At 41.5% G+C, this 14,033-nt stretch overlaps 1 protein-coding gene across 1 annotated transcript in view; it reads left to right on the top strand.

Annotated features, from left to right (window-relative positions):
- The window catches only part of PPP4R4 (protein phosphatase 4 regulatory subunit 4), a 69,596-nt gene extending 59,516 nt beyond the window's left edge, over positions 1-10,080 (top strand). Inside the window, exons 15-21 of the mRNA XM_080981762.1 lie at positions 254-371; positions 1,109-1,222; positions 2,477-2,554; positions 3,217-3,310; positions 4,937-5,004; positions 5,818-5,960; positions 9,885-10,080. Of these exons, the coding sequence (XP_080837888.1) occupies positions 254-371; positions 1,109-1,222; positions 2,477-2,554; positions 3,217-3,310; positions 4,937-5,004; positions 5,818-5,960; positions 9,885-9,962 (693 nt within the window). The 3' untranslated portion in view covers positions 9,963-10,080. The remainder of the gene's footprint in view (positions 1-253; positions 372-1,108; positions 1,223-2,476; positions 2,555-3,216; positions 3,311-4,936; positions 5,005-5,817; positions 5,961-9,884) is intronic.
- Positions 10,081-14,033: the final 3,953 nt, after the last annotated feature.

The raw sequence follows: 14,033 nt of genomic DNA, 5'->3' as shown, positions 1-14,033 counted from the left end.
CTACATCAAGTTTGTGATTCTTTTAGCAGTAATAATAATATTTATATAGTATAACCTAACGTTATCTCAATAACCCATACAGCAATTCTGCAAGGTAGACAGAAGCAGCTTGCTGGGATAGGCAGAGCTGCGCTGCTCACTTCCTGGCAGATGGGCCCCTGTTGCTTACCAGGAGGGCGAAGTGGTGGGGAGGTCAGGGTGTTGCATACGCACTGACGGAGCCAATCTGGCACTCCTAATGGTGTGTTTGCAGTGTGCCATCCTTTCTGCTGCCTTGCCCCTGTGCCTCTGTCTCCTGGTAAGCAGCAGCGGCCCACGTGCCAGAAAGCTAGCGTGGCAGCTCCGTCCTTCCCGGCAAGCAGCTTTTGAAGGTAGGCTGGCACTGTGATGCAAATAAAGGAATAGTGCCCTAGGGTATCAGATTTCTTAGTCAGTTCTACCAGAAGAGCTTTTGCTGGGTGAAATGGAGCCCAAATGCTACACACACCCTACTGAGGACGACACTTTGCTGCACTATTCGAACACCCTCGTTTATCCTCCCTGTGGCCAGTGGTGAGGTTGCTTTACCCTGCTGCATGGCAGACCTGTCCCTGTTCATGACCGAGGCAATATTTTATAACTGGGACATCTTGAATCCCAGTTTATATTCTTAGTCTCTCTGCTAAAACTGTTTTCTTGCAGTAGTCTCAAACGTTTAACCATATATGTCCAGGTCATGAGTTCAGGTTTGGGTTGCACATGAGTTCAAGTTTGGGTTGCTCAATTTTCAACATAATTCCTATAGTCTACCTCAACATTTCAGAGAGGAAAAGCTGAGGGAAAGTGACCACACTCTGCTTTGTATAAAATATCACAACCCTGTGTGATATTACTGGAGAGGTATTTCTAATTGGGGGGGGGGGGGCAGAGGGGAGGGACAATTTCTGGGGAGAGTGTGCTATGAGCAAACGGCTGTTTAACCAATAATAATAATAATAATAATAATAATAATAATTTATTACTTATAATTGGTGGTATTTCAGGCTACATCTTCCTCTCTTCTGAAGCTGACTGGGTTGTGGAAGCATGCCTGTCTGCAGCTTGCAGCCAACAAATTTTAGGTTTTAAGTTTCCATTACCACTGTTGTTAAATTGTTTCCACAACAGGAACAATTAGAAAAAGAGAAACAGCAAAATGAGGGCAGGTCTACCAGTATGAGCGATAAAATGTATGAAAAGAAGCGTAAGTGTTCTTTTGTTTCTTTTCCCAGAGGCTTCTTAATTTCTTTCTATGGGGAGTGGAGGATGCTGAGGTGGAGGTGGCAAGGACTATTTCTAAACTGGGTTAATGTTGCATTCACAAACACGGGGGATGGCGATATTAATCTTCTCGCTGCTACTAATTTAGTGTGAGAAATGCATGTCAAAACATTGCACACTCTTACAACCCAACATTTAGGAAATGCTTTGGCCGCGGTCATACAATCAATAACTTGTGTGACTGAAGTCGGCAAGTGGGGCAGATCCTGTTCTCTGCTGCTTACCAGGCAAAACTTCATTCAATACACTAGAGCAGATGTTTCCAGAGTAGCAGGGTGCCAGGCTTTCTGGATCTGTGGAATCTGAAAATGTCCTTTTGGATAACTTGTAAGGTTCCTCTGAGCCTGCCTCCTGCCTGCCTCCTGTAATCTACAGCCATCTAGCCCTCCTTCCATTACTAGGCCTGACTATGTTATTGTGTTACATGTGCATTGATGCAAACTATTGTTAATGAAAGCTATGTTCCTTTCAGGCTCAGAAATTCTAATTTGAAGTGGGCTTGCAAACAATAGTTATAAGAGAACATGTCCTGCATAGGTAGCACAAAACCATACTCAGTACTGGAAGAGAAGTTGGGAGGAATCGCTTTGGAAAATAGAAAAGGAAGGAATATATTTGCTCCTGATTTCAATCCAATCCAAATAACTTTATTGAACTAGCCATTGGTCATGACAAATCTGAATCAAAACTAAATACAAGCAAAAGGGGTGTAAAACCATGGTTTTCCGGAAGCCAGCATTATATCTACACTAAGCCAATACCTTTTGCTGCATCAGCAACAAATACATTCCAGATGTAGGCCGCAAACCACACTTTCCTAAGTGCTTCATGCATCAGTTTCAATGGTCAGCCCCTTAGAGCTGAAAGAAATAACATGGGGCACTTAGTCCAATTCATGCCCTGTAGCAGGAAAAATTCATATCTAAAAGATCTGCAATAGATAGTGGTCTGCTCTTCAGTATAGTCAGTTTCTGCTGTGATTGAAAGCATGGCATTGATACATTGATGGGACACGTGACAGATTTTACTCCAGGATAATGTATTATCCCATCTGGTTTCTTCTAGAGTTTCAATATGGTTGTGTGGTATTTAAGATGTTATGACAGACTGTCATATTGTGCAGTCTTTGCTTCTTCAGATAATCTGAGTGGAATGCTTAAAATGACCTTTGTTTTAGGTAGAGACAGTAAAGCATCAACAACTTTGGCCAAAACTATACCAATGTCTGTTTCCGGAAATCCGGGTGCTGCAGCAGGTAAGAAAAAACAAATAAACACCTTTTGTCTGTTTTAAAATATATGTCCACACCACAATGAGCATAAGAAAACACAGGTAGAAAACCCCAAGAGAGACAGCTGAGTGGGCTCCAAACCCATTGAAGTTGCCAGTGCAGAGTTGAACAAATGGTGAACGGTAGGAGCCAAGATTCAAAGGTGCTCTATGAATGTCCCTGCAGTCGTACGCTGCCAGGAACAGGTGTCCTTGCAACCATAGCTTCTATATTCCCTGTGGCTGCCCACCCCTCTGCAGTTGTTGCTTGAACATCCTACTTGTTCTTTAGCTAACTGGACAGTTTGGGTTTCAGGCAACCTGCCTGCTGGCTCTGCTTCCGCAATCTCTCTCCTTAGGTTTCATGGCTATGTACCTGATACAAGTTTTTTCTGCTCATTCTCCTTCAGTTATATCAGGCCCTGTAAATTCGGGTAACTGCTTACATGTTTTGACCAAAAATCACACGAAATTATAGATAGACCTTTATGCTCAATGATGAAAACTGATTGCCAGAACTCCATCATGCTTTTCTAGGTCTCTGTTCCAATTGTTCTTTCCCTGCAGTGTGAATCCTCCTATTGTTGCCAGCAAATTATGTAATAAGCCCACAATAAATTGCGTTGGGTTTTTTTAATTGTCCCCTAGGTAAAGAAGTGAAAAAGTCAAAATTGGTTCGAAGCCAGTCTTTCAGTAGTCAAGCCTTGCACTCAAAATATGGAAACATAGACAAGTGTCCCAGGTATGTAATATTTATTTTTTCGATGTGTCTGTGACAGAGATGGCAATCCTATAGACCACTTTGGTTGTTCTTTATGGAAACGTGCTTACCTTTCTCTAGTTGTATACTAATAGCATGGTGTTATTCTTTAGTTGATTTCTAGAGAAATGATGGACAGTTAGGGATGGATGGATCAGACAATTTCCATTCTGCATTAGCTTGGCTAGCAGTCTATTCTTTCCCATTTTTTTGCAGTTTTTTAAAAAGCACATCTAAACTATTATTGCTTTATATGCATTTTCCTAATATGCATTTTGTGTGCCTCTTGTCTGAAAAATAAGCATTTTGTACATATGTTTGATCAAAAACCACACTGCAAAATTTGGAGAAGTGTGTAACCAATTGAAAGTTTCATTCTAATCCCCATGAAGTCACATTGATTTCTCCTCCATCTGCAAGAACAGCAATAAACTGTAATGATACAGTGGTCATTTAGCAGAACCAGTCAGGGATGAAAGTTACAGCCTGTTCTGGATGGAGTAGCACCTCTACTGACCAGGTGGGACATCTGGGGTGCTGCTGGAGTCAGTTTTACAGGACTGCCTTTGCAAAGTTTCAGTTAGTATACCATTTGCACCCTTACCTCACATGCCCTAGTTCTCAGTCAGTAGAACACAAGCCTCTTAATATGAGGGTGGTGGGTTTGAGCGCTACATTGGGGAAAATATTCCTGCATTGCAGGGGCTTGGACTACATGACCTTTGTGGTCCCTTCCAATTCTACAGTTCTATGATTCTGTGTTATCTAGATGAGGTGATTGGATTATGCTCTGTGTGGGGCTGCCCTTAAAGAGTGTTCAGAAGCTTTAGCTGGTACAGAATGTGGCAGCTAGAATCACAACTGGGCCATGCCATCTTTATTAGTAACCAGTACATTTATGGGCACAAATTGAAGGTTTTGGTCACTATGTATAAAGTCCCAAACATACCTGTTTTCTCTCATATGAGCCAGCCCACCTACCGTGTCCATCATTGGAGGACATATTCCATATCTGTCAGTTACCTGCATTCTGATGGGCTGGGATGCAGGGCAGGTCCTTCTCTGTAGTGGTATCCAGGTTGGAGAATTATCTTACCTTTAAGGCCCAGCACCAGTAGCCTTAGTATTGATATTTATGGACCATTAGGATATTCTTGCACTGTTATGTCTTGCAGTTATTTTATGTCTCTGCTGTATTTTATGACCCATTAATTTGGTTCTCCCCTCCTTTAAAGCCTTTGTATTATTAACGTATTATAGATTGTTTCTGATGTGAACTTCTGTGAAGATTTTTGAACTGAATGGCAGGATACAAATGTTTTACAATAAATACATAATGGAGGTCCTGGTGTCAGCCTTCATTGCTGCAAATTCACCAGGCACATTTGGGGAAAGAGGAAAGGAAAGGTGGAGGGAGGGGCTCATGAGAGAAGATTTGGTAGAAGTGCTTAGAATGGGATTTTAAATCATGCAAGTTCTTTTCCATTTGGAAAGGGAAATTATTTGTTATTTACCTGGGCCCATTCTGAAATGTGAGGGGGAGGGCCTGCCCATGACTAAGGATGGTTATGCTTTATAACATCATCACATATTTTTGTACCCCTTCAGCAAAAGTTCTTCAACAGGATATACTTCAGTATCAGCAGTAGGAAAAGGTTCTATGTTCTCCTTTTCAGGTAAACAGCTTGGTTACTTTTTGGGGGGTGAGGGGAATGTGTTTATTAGAATTCTTTTATTAGATTCCCCTTGTGCTCAAAGACATTTGGGGCCCATTGTCCTTAGCGCTGGCCAGACTGAAAAAAATAAACAAGCAGCAGGTCTAATATGTAGAATAAGAGAGCAAGGAGAACAGGTATTTGAGAGCCAGTGTGGTGCAGTGGTTAAGAGCGGTAGTCTCGTAATCTGGGGAGCCGGGTTCGCTTCCCCGCTCCTCCACATGCAGCTGCTGGGTGACCTTGGGCTAGTCACACTTCTCTGAAGTCTCTCAGCCCCACTCACCTCACAGAGTGTTTGTTGTGGGGGAGGAAGGGAAAGGAGAATGTTAGCCGCTTTGAGACTCCTTAAAAGGAGTGAAAGGCGGGATATCAAATCCAAACTCTTCTTTTGTTGAGTATTGAAAATAATTGTGCACAGTTGAAAACATGGGCAATATTAAAGTAAATTCAACAGTATAACATATATTGAAGTAATGTAAGATAGGAGAATAGAATTAGATGGCTACACTAAAATATGCAGGAATGGTGAATAAGTTAAATGAAGCTTGGGAGGGAAGTAAAAGAAGGTATGGTATAATAAAAGATAATTTGAAATGTAAATTGTTTGAAAATTCAATTAAAATTATTTTTTTAAGAAATGAAATAAATAAACAAGTACACATGATCTTTATAAACATTCTGTACAAGCAGCTAACAAAAATCACAGCTCTGGTAGCAACAGCTGCACCCAGATACTGCCAATTACTGTGTTAACATTTCCTCCTTGTCTTTCAGATGATTCCTTCCGTACTCGCTCTAGCAACCCCAGTGGGACTGCTGCGTTCTCCTCTGCTTCCACCTTACCATCTTCCTCTCGTAATACAAGTAATTCAGTTGATCAGAAGAACAACGGGAGTAAAGAAAGCCATTCGCGGAAGGTTAGCTTGTAAGTGATCGACTAAAGTTAGGGCACAATTTTAAGGCTATGCAGCCTTAAAGTGAAAGGCTAATTTTCCATCCTTGAATTTTTAGTTAGTTAGCTTTTATGATGAGAATATTCTCCATGTAGACATTTCTGCAAGTATAAAGGAGCCTAGTTATTTAAAATTACTGCGTTTACCCACAGCCTCAGGATCAGTGTGAAGCTGGTGGTTGCAGTAGATTTGCAGTTGTTGCCATGCCTATTCATTAATAGGACTGGACAAGCCAGAGCTAAGTTACATAGCAAATCAGAATTGAGCCCTCTGCTCTGGTATTTGATAATTTCTTATTGGGGAGGCTGTGCCTATTCTGTTCTTTTGAAAACTATTGCTATTTATTTCTTAAGGTTTATGTACCGCTCTTCCTCTGATGGAGCGGCAAATATGTCCATTCTAAAACAATACAATCAAAACTTCAAAAAAACAGTTTAAAATGTGCAACCTTCCTTCCTTATTTTACCTTATTTCCTAAAATTATTGTTTCCCAAAATGGCTCACATCAATAATAAAGAGGGAGAGAGAAAGAAACAGGCCCTGCCATGAGAATTGCAAACTAACTACAAATATGGTGTTCTTGTTCCCTGGGTGTAAGGAGAACTAGAATTCTGGCATCCTGGCTAGCATGAGGGCTAGAATAATGTCTGCGCTGAAGAAGTTTCTAGAAATATATAAGTCTGTAAGGCACGGTAGGGAGAGTTTGACACTGCTAACAGTAATTTTCTCCTACCTGGTTTTCATTTTTATGATGAGGGTATTTTCTGATGATATTTTAATGCATTTTGTGTTTGTCTTATTGGATATATATTTTATTGATGTAAACTGCTTTGGGTTACTTCTTGTGGGGTGGGTGGGGGGAGGAAACTATAAGGTTTTTTTAAAATAAAAAATTCACCCTCCATGGACTGTAATAGATGATTGTGCTGAGAATTTGTAACAGAATTCTTAGCACCTTCACCACACTACATTATTTGGGATGTAGTGGGATTATTTGGGGAAAGTCAACATAGGTTTGTCTAGTATAGCTAAACTTTGTGTGACTGCATCTGTGTGCCCCCAATATATGAATGCTGGAAGGAGGTTAACTACCTGTAGATTTATGGATCAGAGAAATGTGAGATTCCAGAAGGCACATGTGTTCAGTGTGCACACACGTGTTATTTAATCTGGTTTTGCTGGCTATGTATTATTTCCACCTGAAAATATGAGTGTTACACACGGTTGCACCCCAACGTGTGTGTGTTTTGGTACTACTTAACTCGGAGCACTGGGAATCCTCAGATATCTGAATCAGCCCTCTGCTACAGAAGGCCCATGAATTTCATTTGTAGCACATGGTAGTATGTGGAAGGGTTTCATCCAGCACGTGCCTCAAACCCACAGGAGACCACACACAGGGGAGGTATTCTTCAGGGGGGCAGGAAGGAAGCACATACAAACTCATTGCTAAATGAGTTTGAGTTAAATGAGTCATCCTAGAATAGACGGCAGCCCTGAATCATAAACATGGGGATTAACAAAAGAATCTGTTCTGCTACTATTATGCTGTTATGCTGGGCTTGGTTTTATTATCCTCTGTGTGTCTGCTCATTGTGAAGGCCTTTAGAAATTTTCTCTCAACATAATAGCTTACACTTACACTCCTACATGGCAACAGATTTGAATATATATCTGGAGAGGAATCAGGTGTCCTTACTTTGTAAGATGAATCACTGCAATATGGGTTAGGGCGAGAGTGTGCGTAATAATTTACCACATGGGCATACAGTGCTGAAGTACATGGCAACATTCTAATTAATTCCAGTAATTTAACATCTGCTCCCAAAAGACAGGTATCTTTAACGAGAAGTGAGTTGTTCACATATCAGTGATCTATAATGCTTCTTTTCATGTATACTTTAAGACACATTGTTCAGTGTTGGCTGAACACAGTGTGAGCTGGGAGGACTTGACTTCTCGGCCAAGCTCTGTTACCATCTTAAGTTTAAGGAAGGTGGTTGCTTTTAGGTCATATTTTCTCACAGTTTATGGAAACAAGTCCTTGCTGAAGACAAGATAAAGAACAGGAGTGGCAAACTACTTTGCCCCATAGACTGGGTTTAATCCCCCCCCACACATTTGTTTTTGGCTTCAAGACCACCATCCAATTGGGTCTGCAGCCTGGCAGTGGAATCTGTAGAAAGCTGTGGGGAAAAATACAGAGGTCTGAGCTGCACATCACCCCCTGGACCACCTCTAAGGAAGAACCCTCCTTCCCTATCTTCTTGCACTTGGGAGACATAAGTACAGCCCTAAGTGCCCTTTCTGGTTTCTAATCTACTCTGATCAGCGTAGAACCACAATGGAGTCATTTTGTGCCCCCCCCCCCCGAGATTTGTCAAACAGTGAGGATAGAAAGAGAAAGGGGCGAAATTGCTCACCATAGCAAAGCCAGAGAGCAGGGCCAAAGTATGCTGGGTTATCAAATCATCTCCTCTCCAAATTGATCAAGGAGTAGGTGATTTCTATCTTTGATGGCAGTGGCATGGGTGGAAAGATTTCAATAACTGTTTTCAGCCCCGACATACAAATGCAAATCATTCCTCCTCAGTCCTCAGATCAATCATCTGAAGAGTAGAAGGGGACAATAAGCCATCTCCTTCCCTGATCAACACAGATCAGATGAGGAAGGCAGGTGTGGGTGTGCGCGCCTGTATGCATGCCTCCAATATGTGGTTTATGGCTAAGATCAAGTGAGCTAATGGTTAGACTTGGGTGTGCCCAGTGGACTTATTGACTTCCCCCACTCACTGAACAAAAAAGACACAGACCTATGCTTTGCAACAAAGAGTGTTTACGAAAACCCCAGTTTCCAAAGCAGTTTGATACATGCTATGATGTGCTACTTCCCCCCAGCTGTGCAGAACTAGAAGTGCAGCTCTATGGATCCCTGCCAAAGAGTTTAGAAAGTCAGTCTTAGTCGGCTGCCAAGGCATCAGCCTCTAGCTGGGAGAAACAAAGATGTAATAGCCAGTTAACCACTTGAAATGGCCCTTCCAGATGACACTGAGCATATGCACAGGGAGTTGGGGAACAGAACATTCTTAGCCCTCACCACTGCCGTGCCTTAGTTCCCACCGTAGACTGTATGTTGTATTCAGGGATACTTAATGGGTTTTTATGCTCTGTGGCTCCTCTTTTGAATCAGGAGGAAATGTATTGCCAAGGCACAGTTTGACTAAGAGCCCCATATGGACCAGTGTGAAATTTAGAAGCAGATCGCATCCTGCCTACTTTGAACTGTTGATCAGTTTTTAAAAACTGATGAGAAATAATGCTGTGATAGCTCATATTTCTAATAAAATACTCTGCATTAATAGGTTTAGTCCTCTCTAGATTGTTGCCTCAGTTGAGGCCCCAATCTGTGCCTTTGTTTAGCATATGCGAGTTTCCACGCTCATTTCAAAGTATGGAATGGTGGAAACAATACCAAAGAATGCATTCATTGATTGATTCCCTGCATAGAAACAGATATGCAAGTTCTTTTACATGAGGAAGAATTCCATCTGCATTTGGGAAGCCAGACTTCTGTACACCAAAGCCTTTATGGTGGCCAAGGTGACGTTGGAGGGATGCAGGAATGGGACACGGAGACACCAAAGTTGAGGCACAGATATCATATCTTCTTGTTCTAGTCAAGGGAGGAGAATGACTTTGGGTTTTTACCTTGCAATAAATGTGTTGAGGATCACAAAGTCGATAGGAAAGTAATTTTAAAATATGACTGTACTAAGTCAATATTTTTTCACCCATTGATATACTTAAAAGCAGTGAAGTTCAGCAGTTCTGCTTTATGCTATTCCAATCCGACTTGTGTGATTTGGGTTCTTTTGTTTTTGCCTGAAGGAAAAACAGGAAGTCAAACTCCTAGAGCTGGTTAAAAAAAGGATGCACACCAAAGACCACTGGAGGCAACGTGGATGAAGGATTGGCAGGAGTTGGAGTAAAATCTTGAACAATAAGGACCAGAGAGGCGAGACTGACTGCATCTCACAATGTTAACATCTTCTGTCAGTTAAATAAATTCCTATGTTGTAAAATATCTTCATAGAAATAATGTAATATGTGCAGAATTCCAATGTTGTAAGTGAAGTGTTTAATTCAATGTTACTTTAGCAATGTGCTTAAAAACTGCTGCAGCTAAAGAGACAGGGTTTTACCTCCCCTTCCTCCCTCTCAATTATGCCTTTTAATAGTTCAGGTTCTTCAAATTGGAATACAAGTGCCCCCTACTTTAAAATATACTTATTTATGAGTAGGGCTCCTACTATATATTTGCTATGGAAATAGGACCATATAGGTGAAATTGCTCTGCATATAGGATTAACCGACCAAGTAACATCTTATCTCTGAAAAAAAGCTTTAGTATTGAACCTGGAAGCATGGACAAAGAAATATTGAGTAGTCATTTACAATACAGTTGTGCTATAATTTTAAGTAAGATTGCTTACCTGGTGTATACAAATTCTCAAGAGGGTTTTCCTTTCACCTTTTAATAAGAACAAATACCTCCAAAAATGCATACAAATGATTATTCATGAGTTTCATATCTGAGTTTTGTTGTATAAATACTTTGTTTTAACTTCTAGTATTTCAGGTTGTAGTTTCTCTTTATCCAACACTTTAGAAATAATGCAATCTAGTTTTTAATTAGTTGTTATTTCGAGCTATCATGCTTTTAGCTATGTCAACAGCATTTTGTTTGTATTCATCCTAACATTTCTATCAAAATTTGCCTGCAACATGCAGTTCTATTTAAAAAGTTCTATTTATGCCAATACTTGAGAGAGACTGTATGAAGCTATTGTCAGCTTCTCTATTTCAGAAATGCAATCAGCAAAACTATATTGATATCAGAAATCTGTTTTTTAAAATATATTGGTGTATGATAAAGATAATCTAATTTGTGAATGAATATGTGTGTGGTTACTTTTTACAATGTGGAATAATGAATGCTTTACGCACAATAAAACGTAGGATATGAAAGTACTTGCATGTTTTGGGTGGGAGAGATCTAATTTTTGCAATTAAGAAGTGCAGTTGAGACATAAAGACATTGATCCTATGTTCACTATACCAGCAGCTCTGGCTCCAGGCCTAACATTATTGTAATATTTTACATTTCTATAACCAAAGGCTGATATAGCAACTAGGGATGGGTTAGTTTCGGTTTCTCTTATTTTTCCAATCTTGAGTTCAGTTTCCCGCATAAGTTTCTTGATTTATTTATTTTCAAGTCTTCATGGAGGTTCATCAGCATTTTAGAGCAAATTTCTCTCAGTACACACATTTTTGTGTACAATCTTGCCCAATACAATTCTTTCCCCAGAATGGTTTCTCCTAATATAATGCACTTTTGTAGGATTTTCATTAATATATTTTCATTAACAATTTAAACTTCACCACCGTATATGCATTTCTGTACATGTTATCGGGCTGGAAAACTGCACCACACCATATGGAGAAGTCTGAATTGCAAACCAGTGCCTTTGGCTTTCCCATTGTGGCTAGCAAGAGAAAGTCCGGGTCACAGAGTCCGGCGGTGTGACCACTACCTTCACACCCAATAGTCATGATCCTTGCTCATAACATTGATATGGGTATGAGAAAATCTTTTGGCAAGGAATATAGATGGGAGCCACAAGAATAAGGTAGAAGATGCTGCACCAGCAGGGTGATACAGGGCCAATCCATGAAATGCCAATGGATACAAGGGATTTAAGATTCACCCTGGGAAGTTGCAACTGTGGCTTCTACAGGGCAAAGGACACCTTAGTGGTTTGGGTGACAACAGTAATTTTAGATGGGGAAAAGAAGGTGTATGGAGATAAACCCTGATCTAGCTGGTTCTCAAATAGCTCAGCTGGTTAGAGCATGGTGCTGGTAGCACCAAGGTTGCAGGTTCAATCCCTGTAAGGGACAGCAGCATATTCCTGCATTGCAGGGAGTTGGACTAGATGATCCTGAGGCTCCTTTCCAACTCTAATCTATGATTCCCTCTCAGCATGCGAAAGATTGGTGCCTTTTTGGTAATAGTTGAGAGTCCAAGTGCAGCAGCAGCAGCACATAGGTGGGGTGGGAATGTCTTTGAACTGGCATGTAAAGACGGGAGGAATTAAAATATTTGTACCTACAGAAGAGGAACTATCACTGCAAAAACCAAACATTGTGAAAATTTGGTGCAGCGTCAATACAGTCTAATACTGAAAGAGATTTCTGGGGTGTTGCAGCCCAGCTTTAGCAGGTGTGTGGTGGTTCCTATCTCCTGCCTCCCAGGTTTAAAGTGACATGAAGAGTTAACATATGCTTACTTGCAGCATATGTAGTGAACCAGCATGGCAAAGCCCCTGGACCAATAGCCTCAGGAGATTAGCCAGTTCATCCTCGGGGTGCCTTATCCTCATTTATCACATTCCACCACACCTCCCTCCCACTTATTAGGATGATGTCCCCGTCTGCTGGTTGGTTTTTCCACGCTATCCCTTCATCCCCTCCTACCCTCCACTAAAGATGGTCAAATCTGTCGATTTCAGTTCCTCTCCGTTTCTCATTTATCCACTCTTCAGTTCATTTCTCCACATGTCCGCATCATGCAAATGCATTGGCACTTTAGTGTGAAGTTCTGCATATATCTCCTCTTATGAGTTATCATAGAATCATAGAGTTGGAAGAGACCACAAGGGCCATCGAGTCCAACCCCCTGCCAAGCAGGAAACACCATCAGAGCACTCCTGACATATGGTTGTCAAGTCTCTGCTTAAAGACCTCCAAAGAAGGAGACTCCACCACACTCCTTGGCAGCAAATTCCACTGTCAAACAGCTCTTACTGTCAGGAAGTTCTTCCTAATGTTTAGGTGGAATCTTCTTTCTTGTAGTTTGGATCCATTGCTCCATGTCCGTTTCTCTGGAGCAGTAGAAAACAACCTTTCTCCCTCCTCTATGTGACATCCTTTTATATATTTGAACATGGCTATCATATCACCTCTTAACCTCCTCTTCTCCAGGCTAAACATGCCCAGCTCCCTTAGCCGTTCCTCATAAGGCATCGTTTCCAGGCCTTTGACCATTTTGGTTGGGAGAGGGTCATTCTGGATGCCCCCCCTGTGTCGCTTCATATTCTCGGGCTCTTGTATCTGTGAAGCTTGAATGTAAAAGGGACCGCTCAAACTAGTCCCTGTCAAGGTAATGGCTTTAGCTGGCCAGTTCACTGCTCATCAGCAGTTCACTGCTCATCAGCATCTCAAAGAATGAGCCAAGTGATGGAGCTCTCCCAGAGGCGGGATAAGCATTTCCCCACTCCCCTCATCTGGCTGGCGAGCATGTGAACCTAGGTAGAAGAACAATAGTCACAGCATTTTGTGAGAGTGTTGGTGCTGACCTTTAAAGCCCTAAATGGCCCCGGTCCAGTATACCTGAAGAAGCGTCTCCACTCCCATTGTTCAGGTCCAGCTCCAAGGGCCTTCTGGCGGTTCCCTCACTGCAAGAAGGGAGGTTACAGGGAACCAGGCAGAGGGCTTTCTCAGTAGTGGCGCCCGCCCTGTGGAACGCCCTCCCATCAGATGTCAAGGAAATAAACAACTATCTGACTATCTGACTTTTCGAACAGGGAAGTTTTTAATGTTTAATGTTTTATTCTGTTCTATTATTCTGTTGGGAGCCACCCAGAGTGGCTGGGGAAACCCAGTCAGATGGGCGGGGTATTATTATTATTAATAATAATAATAATAATTAGAGCTGGCAGGCTGGATGCTACTGACAGAGAAACACACATTGGATTGGTGCTGGATTTTGGTGCTCCCCTGGAAACCTATTGTTGTGTTAATACTGTGAGCCCCTCTATCCTCTGCTCAGGTTGTGTATATGTATAAATAAAGCCAATATATCCTAAAGACACCACAGTCTGCTTCATTCCAAGGCAACCGAGCCAAATAAGGGCAGGAACCCCTGGAGTGGCTCAGAGATTGGGGTGTCATGGAATGACATTTTTGCAAAGC

This window comes from Podarcis pityusensis (assembly GCF_964106645.2).
Source record: "Podarcis pityusensis genome assembly, chromosome: 1".
Lineage (NCBI taxonomy): Eukaryota > Metazoa > Chordata > Lepidosauria > Squamata > Lacertidae > Podarcis > Podarcis pityusensis.
This window is presented reverse-complemented; position numbering and strand designations above follow the sequence as displayed.